The sequence below is a fragment of the Oryza sativa genome, chromosome 10 (assembly GCF_034140825.1).
Source record: "Oryza sativa Japonica Group chromosome 10, ASM3414082v1".
In the NCBI taxonomy this organism is placed as follows: domain Eukaryota; kingdom Viridiplantae; phylum Streptophyta; class Magnoliopsida; order Poales; family Poaceae; genus Oryza; species Oryza sativa.
Genome location: NC_089044.1, coordinates 22,596,729 through 22,611,814, shown reverse-complemented (window position 1 = coordinate 22,611,814; position 15,086 = coordinate 22,596,729). Strand labels below are relative to the sequence as shown.

The window sequence follows — 15,086 nt, the reverse complement described above, 5'->3', positions numbered from 1 at the left end:
CAGAATCTCCCAGAAATGTGAATTCAGATATACCGGGGGCATTTGGCCGGGTACATGGAGCAAATGGCGACTTGGCGGGAGAATCCGCCTCAGATTCAGCGTCGGTCTAGGCGCAGCTGCAGCGGCAGGCCTCCGGATCTGCGACGCAAGGGGAGTCGGAGCAGCAGCACTCGGGCATCCAACCAGCGCGCGCCACGTCGCCTGCTGCATCGCCTACTGCTGCTCCTCCATCGCCTGCCCGTGCTGTCGCGTCTTCGTCAGGTGGTGCGCAGCAGTCACATCAGCCAGGATCATCTGCGCCGTCTGAGTCTGCACAGCTATCTGAGGTAATGCGACCTAAAACAAGGTTACAAAGTGGTATTAGAAAAGAGAAAATATACACTGATGGGACAGTTAGATACAGTTGTTTTACATCTTCTGGAGAACCACAAACTTTGCATGAGGCTTTAGGTGATAAAAATTGGAAAGAAGCAATGGATAGTGAATATCAGGCTCTTATGAAAAACAAAACCTGGCACCGAGTTCCTTCTAAGAAAGGGCAGAATATAATAGATTGTAAGTGGGTCTATAAGGTCAAACGAAAGGCCGATGGCAGTCTAGATCGATATAAGGCTAGACTTGTGGCAAAGGGGTTCAAACAGAGATATGGTATAGATTATGAGGACACCTTCCGTCCTGTAGTTAAGGCTGCTACTATCAGAACTATTTTGTCCATAGCAATCTCTAGAGGTTGGACCCTTCGTCAGCTAGATGTACAGAATGCCTTTCTTCATGGGGTTCTAGAGGAAGATGTCTTTATGAGGCAGCCACCAGGTTATGAACAGAAAGATGGCTATGTGTGCAAACTAGATAAGGCCTTATATGGTTTAAAGCAGGCTCCCAGGGCATGGTATTCCAGGTTAAGTACTAAGCTGCATGAGTTAGGTTTTAAATCATCTAAGTCAGATACATCTTTGTTCTTTTACAGTAAGGGAGATGTTACTATATTTATGTTGGTATATGTGGATGACATTATAGTAGCCAGCTCATCTATTGTTGCCACTAATGCTTTGCTTAAGAATCTTAATCAAGAATTTGCACTCAAGGATCTAGGAAGACTGCATTACTTCCTAGGCATTGAAGTGAAAGAAGTAAATGATGGCATAGTTTTGACACAAGAGAAATATGCTATGGATGTGTTAAAGAGAGTGAATATGAGTGACTGTAAAGCAGTCAATACTCCTTTGTCTATTTCAGAAAAATTAAGTGCTCATGAAGGTAATCCTCTTGGACCAGAAGACAGTACCAGGTACAGAAGTCTGGTTGGAGCATTGCAGTATTTGACTCTGACTAGACCAGATTTATCATTTTCAGTAAATAAGGTGTGCCAGTATTTGCATGCAGCAACCACTAAGCATTGGGTGGCGGCTAAGAGGATTTTGAGATATTTGAAACATACAGTTAAGCTTGGGCTAAAAATTAGCAAGTCTAATTCTCTTCTTGTAAGTGCTTTCTCTGATGCAGATTGGGCAGGATGTTTGGATGATCGGCGTTCTACTGGGGGTTTTGCTGTTTTTATAGGGCCTAATCTTGTGTCATGGAGTGCACGTAAGCAGGCTACTGTATCCAGATCTAGTACAGAAGCAGAATATAAGGCTTTGGCTAATGCTACTGCAGAGATTATGTGGATACAAACCTTACTTCATGAACTGGGAATTCAGGTACCCAAAATTGCTAAGGTATGGTGTGATAATATTGGTGCAAAGTATATGACAGCTAATCCTGTTTTTCATGCTCGCACCAAGCATATCGAGGTAGATTATCACTTTGTTCGTGAGCGGGTTGCAAGAAAACTTTTACAAGTGGAATATATATCTACCAAAGATCAAGTTGCTGATGGCTTCACCAAGACACTGTCAGTCAGACAGTTAGAGATGTTTAGAAACAATCTAAACCTTACAGGTTCAGATTGAGGGGGAGTGTTAGATATTTCTCACATATGATAATGTAACAAATAGCGAAGGATAAGAGTTGTTGGGATGTTTAGATAGATAAGATAAGTTTCCTATGTTTTAGTAGATGCACAACAACTCTATCCGAGCTATATATACCTGTATTCTGTTAAGCCCGGTTTTGTGGCAAGTAATTAACACGTAAACTCCTCGCTGAAGGAGTTCTCTCCACAGTCCCTCCTGGGGCTCTCGTCAAATATGACATCGATCGCGAGCGAGATGCGCATGTACACGCTGTATCCTTGCATGAAGGACACGATACCCCCATCTCATCTTTGTGGCCGATGAAGACGTCGGCTGTTCTGCGGTCGTCAAGCTCACGCACATAGTAGTTTAGATCCTTCACGAACGCTAGGCCTCTACTAGAAAAAGCATTTTCCCCAACATTAGAGTCTTATTTTTACAGTCGGACATGACTTTTGGAGCCAAATGACCGCCTACAAAAATATAAATTGGGGTGATGTACGCTGTCCGCCTGCGAAAATCATTTTAGGCGCACCTTATATGGTCTGCCTGCGAAAATGAGGAGCAATATAAATAGACTAGGCTGGAGCAGATTTTTTTTCTAAGTCCCATTCTCTCCCTCACTTATCCTCTCCCTCATCTCTCTCTCCCTCAGATCCCTCTCCCTCACTATCCTCTCCTCTCCTCTCATCTCCGGCAGTGCGGCGGGAACGGCGGCGCGGCGGGGACGGCGACTGCATGCGGCGGCGCGGCGGGGACGGCTACTGCGGCGGCATGGCGGGGACGGCAGCGCGGCCGGCGGCGGCGGCTCCCTTCGCCCCCTCCCTCCCAGATCTGGCCGGAGGAGGGAGGGGGGAGGCCAACGGGGGCGACGGCGGCGACGACGGCGTGGGGCGGCAGCGGCGGCGACGACGACGCGCGCGGGGTGGCCGGCAGCGTCTCCCCTCCCCCTCCCTCCTAGATCTGGCCGGAGGAGGGAGGGGGGAGGCCGGCAGCGGCGCCGGCGACGGCGGCGACGACGACGGCTCCCCTCCCCTCCCCTCTCAGATCCAACCGGGGAGGGGGGCGACGGCGTGGCGGCGGCGGCGAGCCGCATGCGGCGAATTTTTTTTTCCTTTTTTTGCATTTTCGCAGGCAGGCCGTTGCCCCGACTGCAAAAATCGATGATTTTCACAGTCGTTGTGGTGCAGGCGGACCTCCCTCCCGCCTGTGAAAATTAGTTTTGGTCGCTTGAAAAAATTAGTTTTCTGGTAGACACTCGTAAAAGGTGCGCGGGAAGCTTATCCTCAGTTTCATATGGCGTCTTGCTAGTGGTAGGGACGGACCCAAGATTGGCCCAAGGCTTATGCCAGCCCGCGTCCTGATGCTTGTATTCCTGGCCAGGGCGCTGTCTGAGCTCCAACAACTATGTGTTTGGTTTGTGCCCTGGTATATCCTGAGCTTGCCTGACCTGACTCTTCATTAGCCTGAGCCAAGCCATCAAATTTGGACGCCTAAGCTTCAGGCAGCTACTCTTAATGATGCACTAGATGCTGGGGCGCGCCAATAGCGCGCCGCCTGCATATAGATTGCTTGATTAGTGTAGACTAATCATTTGTTTTCAGGCTGAATCAATGATTATGTAAGAAAAAAAAACCTATGAATACATTTGCAGTGAATGCCGTTGATGAGTAATTTCCATACATTGTTTTACAGATTCTGTTGAGAACAAAACTCTTACACTTTACAATCTAAAGATGAAGCACCAATGCATATAAAAAATAAAAATCAAAGTTTTACATAATGATCAGAGTAATGTGTCCATGGTGATGATACAACTATATTTGATCATACAAATCTACCAGTCAAAAGAAGACATTGTGGCAATAACATTCTCCGCTGAAAGGTTCACATCCGGAGTATTAATTGCAATGGACCTGTCCAAGTACAATCCATCAGTATTAATGAGTTTTTTAAAAAAAAATGTTTCAGAGGATATCTTCAAATCAGTATCAGTGAACATACTGGAAGCTCAGAAGACACTTATTAATTGGATTTAGGAAGTGTGGCAACATAATTTTCATTTTACCTCTCAATACAGATAGTTATATCAAGTGATACAACACGAGACTACATATTTGTATTTATTACATGGAAATGCAGTGAGAGCAAAAGAACTCTAGAATTTAGATTGATATGAAATTAAACATGAAGGGTAAGAAATTTACAGGAGAATCAACTAATAATTATCCTTAATGTTTTCCTACACTAAGGCAAAAGAAAATGTGTAAATTAAATTGACTGTCACTGTGAAGATGATATTATGTCAGTCGAAAACGCTAAAAAAAAATGCAATAGCAATGCCAAAGTAAACACCTTTCATCGCTTGAGTTGTCTCAAGTTGAAAGCCATTCAAGATCCAGAAAGTTTGAATCACCAGAATGAATGCAACTTTCTTTCAACGGCTGGAACATGATGTATCTGAGGTACCATGGGTGTATACCTGTAGCAAATTTTGAGAGAGGAATTAAGGTTTCAAAAACAAAAATGGTAGTAGTCCACTATTTAAGACACCATGCTTTTTCATGATTTCCTAGTAAAATACTTGTATGAGAAGGATGAAGGTCAACCCTGAACGAATAGAAACCAACCTTAATTTTGATACCTCACTTTCACAGCTCAATGAAATTTCATTGCCATGTACTAAATTAGATTCCAATACTGGAAATTGTGACCCACTTTTAACATGAAGGCAACCACTACATCCAGATATGGATGTGTTGTTTTCACAAAGAATGCTTGCCATCTGATCTCACTCTTTTTATTGTAGTGTGGAATTAAAGAAAACAGTATAAGAACCCCTTACTGTTTACAGAGTGCATATTTCAATAAGGACTATTTTTGTTTTATTAGAATGTAACCAGCAGGGAAGCTACAAAAGCTCAAAAGGCTCTCGTTTAAATAGGAACAAACATCCTGCTACAGTTCAAAAACGTTTTGGAATAGCAAAACAGCATAATATGCAACTCCTAACCGTGTTTTCGCTACTGCGTACCATTGACTCCTGTACCATGATTTTTTCGCTACTTACTGTTTTTTAACCATGCTTTAGATGATCTCTCTTTGCGGAGAATATCTTCAGAAAAAGATCATGGTACAGATAAATTAGACAAATGTTCACCTAAAATGAGAAATAGAACACCATATGGAACAGAGAAAATAAAAAATGTGATGTCAAGCAAATGGGCAAATATATTATCTACTGAAGTTAAGTAATAGAACAGCAGTGCAGAATCCACCAATGTCCTTCAATGAGAAAGAGCCTTACTGCAGCTTATCATTGTCCAACTGAAGCTAAGCAGGTTTGTCAATATAAATATTGATTTCATAATAAAAAAATCATGCAAGGGAAGTTCTTTTATGCGTGTTAAATAATTCATAGTGGAAGTCTGAAAGATAAGAAAAAGGAAGCACTTTAGTGAGCCCAAATGCTACTTAAGCTATTAAATCTTAAAATCAAATGATGTAATTCCCATTCAGGCAGCCATGACAACCAATGGATATCACTTCTCCCTAGAATAACCCAATTAAACCATTGTTCCTAATTTAATCCATGATCACCACAGAGATGCACGGTCACAGTTCAAGTCAGAAGCAAAAATAGAGGGAATGTCATCCAGAGCAAATATTCAAGATTACCAGAACCACTTTTGAGCCTAGAACATTCAGAAATTACTCCCTAATTACCAATTTGCTTTTAAAGGCAGATGAATTAGTAATGAACATGTGTGGAGGCTTGATGTGGACGGATCGAAACCACCGACTTTTAAGCAACTAAATTAAATATACATGGAACACCGACAAATTCCACGCCATTACATCAACATAAAAATGCCTAGAATATTGGAGTCCCAAACTAAGCTCAAGTAGTAAAATTAATATATGGTGCCTACAGAATGTTGGCCCAAACACTGCCAGGAACAACACAACGTTTAAGAACAATGTTCCAGGTAACCACAGAGGTGAAGAAGAGAACTGTGCAAATGTTATTAAACTCAATAAGCTATGTAGTACTGAAAAATGCGTCCAAACCACAAATATAGTCTAGCTGACATTGGCACTTCTAAGGATATAGATTAAGCTTCAAAATTAGAGTTCGAAGGACAATAAACATTGTCCAACTTGGTAGTATAATTTGAAACATGCCAAAACTCTCCATCCCAAGTTTAGATTTGCAAGGCGTTATGTAACATCAGTAACATAACAAACTGAACTGAGTGCAGTCTTGCTCGATGAACAATTATTACAAAACACATCGAGAGATAACCCAGAAAGTATTTTCTAATCCAAGATAAATCATGCAATAGCAGTCCTGTGAAATGCGAATTTTTTTGACAGTGGCAATGCAAAATGTTGTATGCATGGAAACACCTCTGCCACCACCCATGTTCACACTGTCAAGAATGGCAATCTATACAACAAAAGGAAATGTGCAATTTTATAGCCAAAAATGAAAACTAAATGAGAGGTTTAAAAAAAGTTCAAGACCATGCTGTTAGAGCGGCTTCAAGTAGGTGTCTAGAACATAGATAAAACTATACAAAGGGTAAAGAAAATCCTTACACTCGTTCAACTTACCTAGTAGTTTGATAAAAAAAACAAGGTTAATACGGAAGGAAGCCTTTGGAAATGAAAAGAAAAAAAATAGTTGCCTGTGTATATAAAAGTTTCAAGCGGCAAAAATAAATTTAATTTATGCACTACATCTAGCCAAAACTTTGCTCCAAACAGCTACAATTAAAATGACTGGTACTCAGGTTTCAGCATCAAGTAGCACCATTTGCATCTCTTTGCAATGTTGCTATTTCCTTCAGCAAATTATTAAACAGTAGCATAACCATATTTTCTTGGAATATTTTTTAGAGTATAGCTACCACGCAGTGAATATGCTGATAACTAAATGGCTTGTATTAAGACTTGTACCAAGATTTTTCTGGTCTGAAATGTGTAGAATTCATCCGGACAAAAAGTGAGATTTGTGCATCAGGAGAGATCTAGCTAAGTTTTGCACTTCTGACTGGAAACTAATCCCACATATCATTTGAATGTGCAGGCAATCATTCACAGCAAACTATCGAGAAACAGTAATGGATAAAGAATTTAATATAGAGTCAAAAGGACCAAAATTTGAAAATAATACCAGCAATTATATTGTTTTGTTTGTGTAGCAACAACATCCATGGTAGATGCAGATTCCTACTGCTCAAGCACCTCACGTATGCAGTGACCTTTAAGCCCTGAGAGAGTGGAAATAACCATTAGATGTTATTATGATACAGTAAATCATCTATTCCATTAAAAAGATACAGTAAATCATCTGCCAATTAGTGATCAAAATAAACTTTAGAAGATTATTTGGGCGACATATTGCATTAGGATCAAATTGACTGTCACTAAGTAGCCGTGCGAAAATTTCAGTGAGTTGGCATTTATGATGATAGATCAGGAGGTCCCCCATTGTGCCAAAGACATAAATAAACACCGGTAATCGAACTTTCTTAGTTGAAATTATCATATTCATCGACTGCTGATCTAATACAGGAAAGTGGCAAGTCTGCTCGCACTTGAAGCTCCCAACGTCTAGTGGAGATGGATGAGGCCTTACCGATCATGCACCTTGACAAATATCTTCAGCTGGAGAAACCTATCGATAGAGATCCTGTGCTTGGTGGAGTACTCATCAAGCACACACTCCTTCATGGCCGCAGCGGTCACCGACGGCGGCGAAGATGCGAACAACAACTCTAGTGTGTACTTCTTCGCGAGCGGCCTACAGAACAAGCGAAACACTTATGACAGCAACAAAAAAACGGATCACATAGCTAAGGTCGGCAGATTAGGGACCTGAGCATAGGCACCATCAACGCAACGTGCGCGCCATTGCGGAGCCCTGAAGCCGTTTGTATTCCCCTTTAATTTGTCTTTACATTTTTGTGAACATTGCAGCTAGATTTCTGCTCTAAAAACCAAAAACTACTCATTTTTGTAAATAAAACAGAGAGGATACAATATAAACTTCTAAACTACTCTAAAATTTAGATGCAAAGAAACTCAATTTTCAGATGCTATATTACTTGCAAAAAAAAAAACTTGAGATGTAAACCTGAGATGCAAAGAAACGCATACCGGGAGCAGGCACAGCGGTCACGGTACTGCAAACCGCGCAGCAAACCGACGTTGCTCTGGCTGGACGGCACCCAAAGCAGACGAGCTGGCTTTGGGCCCCTGAAATTGCACAATTATGGCTCTTCAGAGTTCAGAGACTGACTGAATGTCACATTTCAGCAGCTAACATTTTCATTTTCAGACAACAAAAGAATCTACCATGCATTAATTTCATTTAAGACAACAAAACTCAGCAGTAAAAAAACTTCCATTTTCTCAACAGGGAGTTCTCTAAACTTTCAGGATTTCTATGAGCAGAATAAACTGCAACCTCTGAACCAGGAACAATAACACTATGGCACGTACATCTTGGGAAAGATTCAATTTTTGAATGGTCGTGAGAAATATCAAATAACACTTAGGCCAACATTTCTAGGTGACCAACCAACATCAGGGAAAAAAACTCAAAAGGTAGCCGTGTTCTTGCAGTGCCAAGTTGGAATCCATACCATTGGGAGCTGTAAATGGCACAAGAGGAGTTGGATATGGAGGCAAGGGGAACCGGCATTGCCGTGCCAGCTGCCTGAACCGATGGCGTCGCTTGTAGATGCTTCGCAGATTGCGGCAGCAGTCAGGTAACTGAAATCACATTTCCTTTCCCTACATGAAAGAAACCCTGCAGAAAGATGCAAGAGAAGCTGATGAGAAAACAAGATTTCAGTTCTGAAAAACCAGTGAAAGCTCCAATGGAAAATTGTTAGAACATCACTTCAGTTTGCAACAAGAAGTTTCAGGACTCTTTATGCAACAGAAAACTGGTTTAGCAATGCACATCAGTAGCAAAAAAATTCAGCTTCTTGGTTGAATCTCTCATTAAATCTGATGTTCAGGTTCTGTTTACATATACCAAAAAAAATAAGAACCACCCCATAATTCAAGATGTACTAAAATTTGCATTTTGCGGTGAACAAAGATGTACTAATTATTAATTATTAGGCAGGGCAATACCATCTATCCATTTGCTCGCCATACGGCCAATCTGGGATATGCTCTGCACCATCGTGACACTCTCGCTCCTTCTGTCCAGTACACACACAAAAACAAAAAAAAAATCAGAAAGACGAGGATTGGAGTCAAGAGAGATGAGGAAAGACCAAAAAGCTAAAAAGCTAGATTAGTAAACAGGTCACAACCGATGGAAATATGCACACCACAGCAGTAGTTGAAGCACAAACATGGGCGTGGAGGTGGTGCCGTTGCCGATGCCCACCATCAACGAGGCCATGGCTTCCTGATCCACGGCAGCAATGGATCCGCTCGCGCGAGGATAGAGGCAGACAACCGGCGACGCGTGAGGATAATGGTGGCAGCACCGAGATGCACCCCTAAAAAGGGTATTAGGGGAGCCAGAAACTCTTTTCTATCAAACAAAATATAGAAGTTCATTTACCCCAACAATTGTAGTAGCAAACAAGCGTTCAATTTAAAACAACACTAAGTCTGTCAATCATTGTAAGCGATGTGTACTTCGGGAATTTCCTAATGATTTTACATTACAGCAGCATGGAAAAGCCTAAAGCATTGCTGATCTGCTATAGCAGCAAGTAAATTGCATATGGGATAAAATCAATATGGACATAACAGCATTCTTTTTTCATAAAGATACAGACAGCATTCTATGTATAACGAGCTTAAAATCACCGAACTCTTGACTCCCGTTGTCAGATAATAGCTTTCCCATGATTACTGTAGGGGTATATGTCCAGCCATTGCCTCAATTATTTCTCCAACAAAATGTGAAAATACACTCCGCGGTGCATTCAAGCACCTCTTGTAAGCTGAAATCCTTGTTTTTCATGAGAATCCTTTGTCCTTTGGCTGTCTATTCGATGATTCACTCCCATTGGCCCTGAAACCTTTTCCATTTACATCCTTGCTGAATTGATAACATAACAATATTGATGTCAATACATCTATCAGAACACAAGACGGATATCTTTGTATGACCACAGCAAGCAACAAACGTGACAAATCACACGACTGTAAAGAAAGCCTTACGCAATTCCAATACTATAGGTTGATTTATATCCTTTTGAAAGTCCTAATTAATCTAATGAAAATTTATCATAAAAATTAAGGCCTTGTTTGAATTTTTTTTGTCTGAATTCACAATGGACAAAAAATGAAAAAAGAGAAAGATGATATTAGACAATATAACAGTGAGAAAGAGCCCACCCCATCCACGAATAACAACAATATGATTACCTGAAGGAGTTAATGTACGTGCATAGATGAATGACTGGACCATTCCATTTTCAAATGTTCCAAGTAGCTGACCCCAAACCCTGGAGCTGAGAGATGTGGTATAGCCTAAACATGATGGTAATAGATGTATGCATTAGGGAACGATTTACACCAGAAAATAGTGTGTATTTCTTTTTGACAAAATGGATGTTTGCGATGGTCGCAGTATACGATAACATTTGTTGCTTTTCTATATCAAATCACTGTAGAAGACAATGTGGAAAATACAAAGTTTAATAATACAGTAAAAACCCTTACAAGCCCTTGAATATTTGAAAAAAACAATGAGGTGCTTTGAGCTTGCTGTAAAAAAATGCACCAAATAAAATAAAGCAGGATTAACAGATGAACCAATTGCACAGCCTATGAAGGAACATTATAGGACATGATATGCACGCATCATCAATAATCACACTATTCAAATGCTCACCTGCATTTCCTTCTTCCGATCAATCACCAAGGCTGTATTTGGGCCATACAAACGAACAGTCACAGAAGACTTGTTGCCCTTGCCATCTTCTACGGAGACACTCAGCACTGCAAGCAGTAAATTACAGTTGTTGTTTCCACTAAGTTCTCGGTAAATTGGTAGTACTTCAGTGACAGAACATTATATAATTTTCTATAGCAAACAACATAAGATAAGATGATTTAGGCATTAAAAAAGCAAGAAAGAAATGGTAAAAGAGTCCCTGATCTCACAAAAGTTCAGAAATGCAATTAAGTTCATAAATGTTCAGAATTCAGAAATGCAATCAGGTTCTGGTAATAGCCATAATGTTATGTCTGCCGCTATCCAAATTGCTTTAAAATGTGCCTAAAACCAATTTTCCCTTTGTTTGAGCAGCAGCCTGACCTCTGTTTTCCTCTACTTACAACGAGTTGCTTAGGTGAAGCAGGAAGGAAAAAAATCATGACAACGCGACAAGCCATGAAACTGCCAAGGAGCAGGGACTCACACATATTCGTGATGCTGCCGCCAGACACCGTCTCGATCGAGAAGCGCGAGCTGTCTAGCGATGACCGTCCTCTCACCAATTCCTTGCAGATACCTCTGCACAATCGCGAACGGGAGTCCTTGTGTGAGAACCAAAAACCAAATTGAAGACAGATAACGACCTCCCGCAATTCCCTTGATGAGCCTTTTCTCTAAAAAAGAAAAAAAAAAAGAAAAACTCCCGTGATTCCTCCAACTCAGCGCCCGCACCCACCCACGAACGCATCGAAACGAAACGAAAAAAATCCCAGAAGCAAATTCGAAGAGAGAGAGAGATGGAGGGGATCAGGGGTACTCGCATGATGCGGGGCGTCATCTCCGGGAGCGGCAGCGCGATGTCGACGGACGCGCCCTAGCCATCGCCTCCCCGAGCTCGCCGTCTCGGCCGCTAGTCGGGGGCGCTCGATGATGCCGACGGCAGTGGCGGAGACGGGGATGGCTGCGCTCGGCGGCGGCGCGAGGCGGGAGGCGGAGGCGCTCGGAGACGACAACGCGACGACGGCGGCGGCAGCGGCGGGGGAGGTGGAGGCGGCAGCGCGAGCCGACGGGGACGACGATGGCTACGTTGCAAGGCGGAGGCGGGGGCGCGAGGGGAAGGCGGAGGCGACGACGGCGGCGCGAGGGGGAGGCAGACGCAGCGGGAGAGGGAGAGGGTGGGATGAGAGGTGGCGGCGGCTAGGGTTTTTTGGGGGAGGTGGACGCGGCCGCGGCGGTAGAGGTGGGCGCGGCCGGGGGGCGCGAGGGGCAGGAGGCGGCGGCGCGTGGCGGCGACGGCGGGAGAGGGGAAGGGAGAGGATGAGGGTGTGTTTAGTTGAGGAAATGAAAATTTTTGGGTGTTACATCGGACGCTTGACCGAATGTCGGAAAGGGTTTTCGGACACGAATGAAAAAACTAATTTCATAACTCGGCTAGAAACGCGAGACGAATCTTTTGAGCCTAATTAACCCATCATTAGCTAATTAGGCTCAAAAGATTCGTCTCGTAATTTCCTCCCTAATTGTGTAATTAGTTTTTTATTTATCTACATCTAATGCTTCATGCATGTGTCTAAAGATTTGATGTGATATTTTTGGGAAAAAATTTTGGGGAACTAAACGGGCCTGAGGAGAGACGAGAGAGAAGAGGGCGGCGGCGGCTAGGGTTTGGGGCAGTTAGAGTTAGTGCGCGTCGCTTTGCGGAAAAGCCCCTCGTCTTTTAAGTTTTACATCGCTGTCCTTACTCGCGATTTTTCCCTCGTTTTAATGTATATCCGACTTTTATAAGGGTCTCGACCTAAAATAACATCTCACAGGTACTGTTTGGAGGGAGCTATTTCGAATTACAAACAAATTGGAGGGCTTTTTCGAAAAATCACCACCGCGCGCACTGTTCCTATCCTACGTGGCATAGCCGAGCGGACGCCCCTTCCGCCGCTCTTAATGGTTTCTAATGTGTCATTTATTCCATACTTTGCGCTGGTAAAAGTTGCTTTTTGATATTTTATTATTCTTCAGGCATATGCGCGAACCAAACGCACAAAGCTTCAGCCTGCCTGATGAGGCAAGTGTTACATCTCCCAACGCTGCCTGTCCGGCGTGAGTTTTTCTCAGGCGTGGCCCTCAGGACACAAACCAAACAACCCCTTAGGCCTTGTGTATTATTTACAAGATGGAAAAAAAAGGAAAAAGTTCACTTGACGTCCCTCATTTTGTCGTCGAGTTTTGTAATACTGGATATAATGCATCCCGAATATTTGCAAAACGGTCACATTAGGTCTGAAGACAGTATAGCTCCCAAATTTAGTTGACGTGGCATGTGAGTCAGTGTGGGACCCATATGAACCCCACATGTCAGCACCACAAGTCCACAATACCCTCTTCCATTCCCATCCCCTCTCTTCCCATATCTCTCATCGTGCGGCATGGGCGGAGCCCTAGTTGACCTGATGAAGATGCTGTTGCTCCTTCGGTGAGGCCCGTGAGAAGCTTTGCTAGGGTTTATCCCCGCGTCGCCGCCCCAAAAGATGAGACCACCATGGCCGCGGTCCAGTGGTGGTGTTGTTCCAGACCAACATCACCAAGGCTGCGTCGAGGCTCGGCGCCACAACCTCCATCATGTTTGCCATCGCTCTACAACATTGATGGCAACCAGCGCGCCGTCATCTTATATCGGTTCCGCGGGGTGCTGCCTTGGACAGTCGAGAAGAAGCAGGTGGCATAGCAGGAGGCCGAGAGCGCTCCAATTGCCTCATCGCCAAGGCTGAGCAAGAAAGGCGCCCGTGCATCATGCACACTGAAGGAGACTGTTAATAACCAAATTTAGTAATCTAAGTATCGGAGATGAGGATGGGATTGAAGCGGAATTCGAGATGGAAATCGTCATGAAAACAGAGTACGGATCGGCTGAAGTCCGAATCGGCTGCGGTTGGGGTAGGCAGAGTTCGAGTCGGACGAGGTTAGCCGATCGAGCCGAATCCGGCAACGTGACGCGGTATGCGTTGTCGGGTTGAGCTAACGAACTTCATGAGGATTGCCACCCATGGATAGAGTTTTGAGAAGGCAATTGTATATATTAATTAGGATATTTCATGTAATTTCCTTAGAGATATGTTTGGGCAAAAGTCTGCCGCAAAGACTTATGGTATCTTAGAGTTTGTTAGAAATAAGAGTCGTGTCCGACATGGACATATTTTGTAATCTCAGGTATAAATAGATCCCGAGCCCTATGTAATCAATCTAACACACGTTCAATACAATCTCGGCGCATCGCCACCCTTTTACTTTCGTTTTGTTTCGACGAGTTCTTGCTTTTGGGTTGAGCCCGCATCGGTTTCGATCTTCAACTAGAGGTAAAACTTGTTATGGCGGCTTGCGTTCTCGGTATTAGTGCTTACATCTTTATGATACTCTAATATTGCTTATGTAAATCGTCGAGTTATCATATATTTTATGTAATCTCCGTCAATATCGCTATCTAACCTTCAATCGGCTAATGTCTGTTACTAGAAGGCAGTCGATTAGGTTAAATACCGACGTTGACTTAGATTACATAGGATATCAACCACTCTATGAAACATCCAACGGCTTGATTGTCTAGATATTGTCCTTATTTTCATACTTATACCTGCATTAGTTGAGTTTGATCTTATGAGTCGTGATTAGAATCTCAACCTCTAGCCTGTCTTTGGTTGCCGATTAGGGTAGCATCGGGTTTCAGCCAATCTTACCTGATTTAACTATATTTTTCTTATATGCTTGATTGACATGTTAAATCTGCCCTTTATATTAAGATCTTGTTGCATTTAGGTATATTAGGCTTTCGTTTGGTATATTCTACTTGCTTTAATATCTTAATATAGAGTGGTATCGGAGTATTAGCTGATACATGCTAGATCTATATGATCAGCTATGCTATGAACATATATAGTCTTGTTGCTAATATATCTTTCGATCTAAGTAATTTATACTGTCTCGGCATGGCGACCGATCTATCCCAATAACTTGATTTAAGTATATATCGACATAAGGATTATATATTGTTAATATCTACAGCCAATCGAGTAAATTTAGTTCTTTCTTACTTATTCACGATTGCCGATCGATCTACATATGACATCGGCTCAAAGATAAATGATATGTCATCGGCAACTAGCCGATCAGCTATCATTTATGGATTTAACCGCGGTTTCTTTGTCTTTATTTCTTGT

At 42.7% G+C, this 15,086-nt stretch overlaps 1 protein-coding gene across 20 annotated transcripts; it reads right to left on the bottom strand.

The window, feature by feature from the left end:
• Positions 1-3,572: 3,572 nt before the first annotated feature.
• Positions 3,573-12,243, bottom strand: LOC107279219 (uncharacterized). Of its 20 annotated transcripts, none has more exons than XM_066304823.1 (14): positions 11,700-12,176; positions 11,363-11,457; positions 10,834-10,940; positions 10,365-10,469; positions 9,806-10,035; positions 9,293-9,519; positions 9,108-9,178; positions 8,609-8,775; positions 8,121-8,219; positions 7,839-7,953; positions 7,600-7,764; positions 7,135-7,231; positions 4,311-4,437; positions 3,573-3,871 (listed from the first exon to the last, which is right to left on the bottom strand). In XM_066304823.1, the coding sequence occupies exons 6-9, from the start codon at positions 9,382-9,384 to the stop codon at positions 8,139-8,141; spliced, it is 411 nt and encodes a 136-aa protein (XP_066160920.1). In that variant the 5' UTR covers positions 9,385-9,519; positions 9,806-10,035; positions 10,365-10,469; positions 10,834-10,940; positions 11,363-11,457; positions 11,700-12,176; the 3' UTR covers positions 3,573-3,871; positions 4,311-4,437; positions 7,135-7,231; positions 7,600-7,764; positions 7,839-7,953; positions 8,121-8,138. The 20 variants fall into 20 exon arrangements, 17 of the variants coding, with proteins under 17 accessions (XP_066160920.1, XP_066160929.1, XP_066160933.1 ...); XM_066304832.1 differs by having other exon boundaries at positions 9,335-9,519; XM_066304836.1 differs by having other exon boundaries at positions 7,839-7,948; positions 9,335-9,519; positions 9,806-10,008; positions 11,363-11,552; positions 11,700-12,162.
• Positions 12,244-15,086: the final 2,843 nt, after the last annotated feature.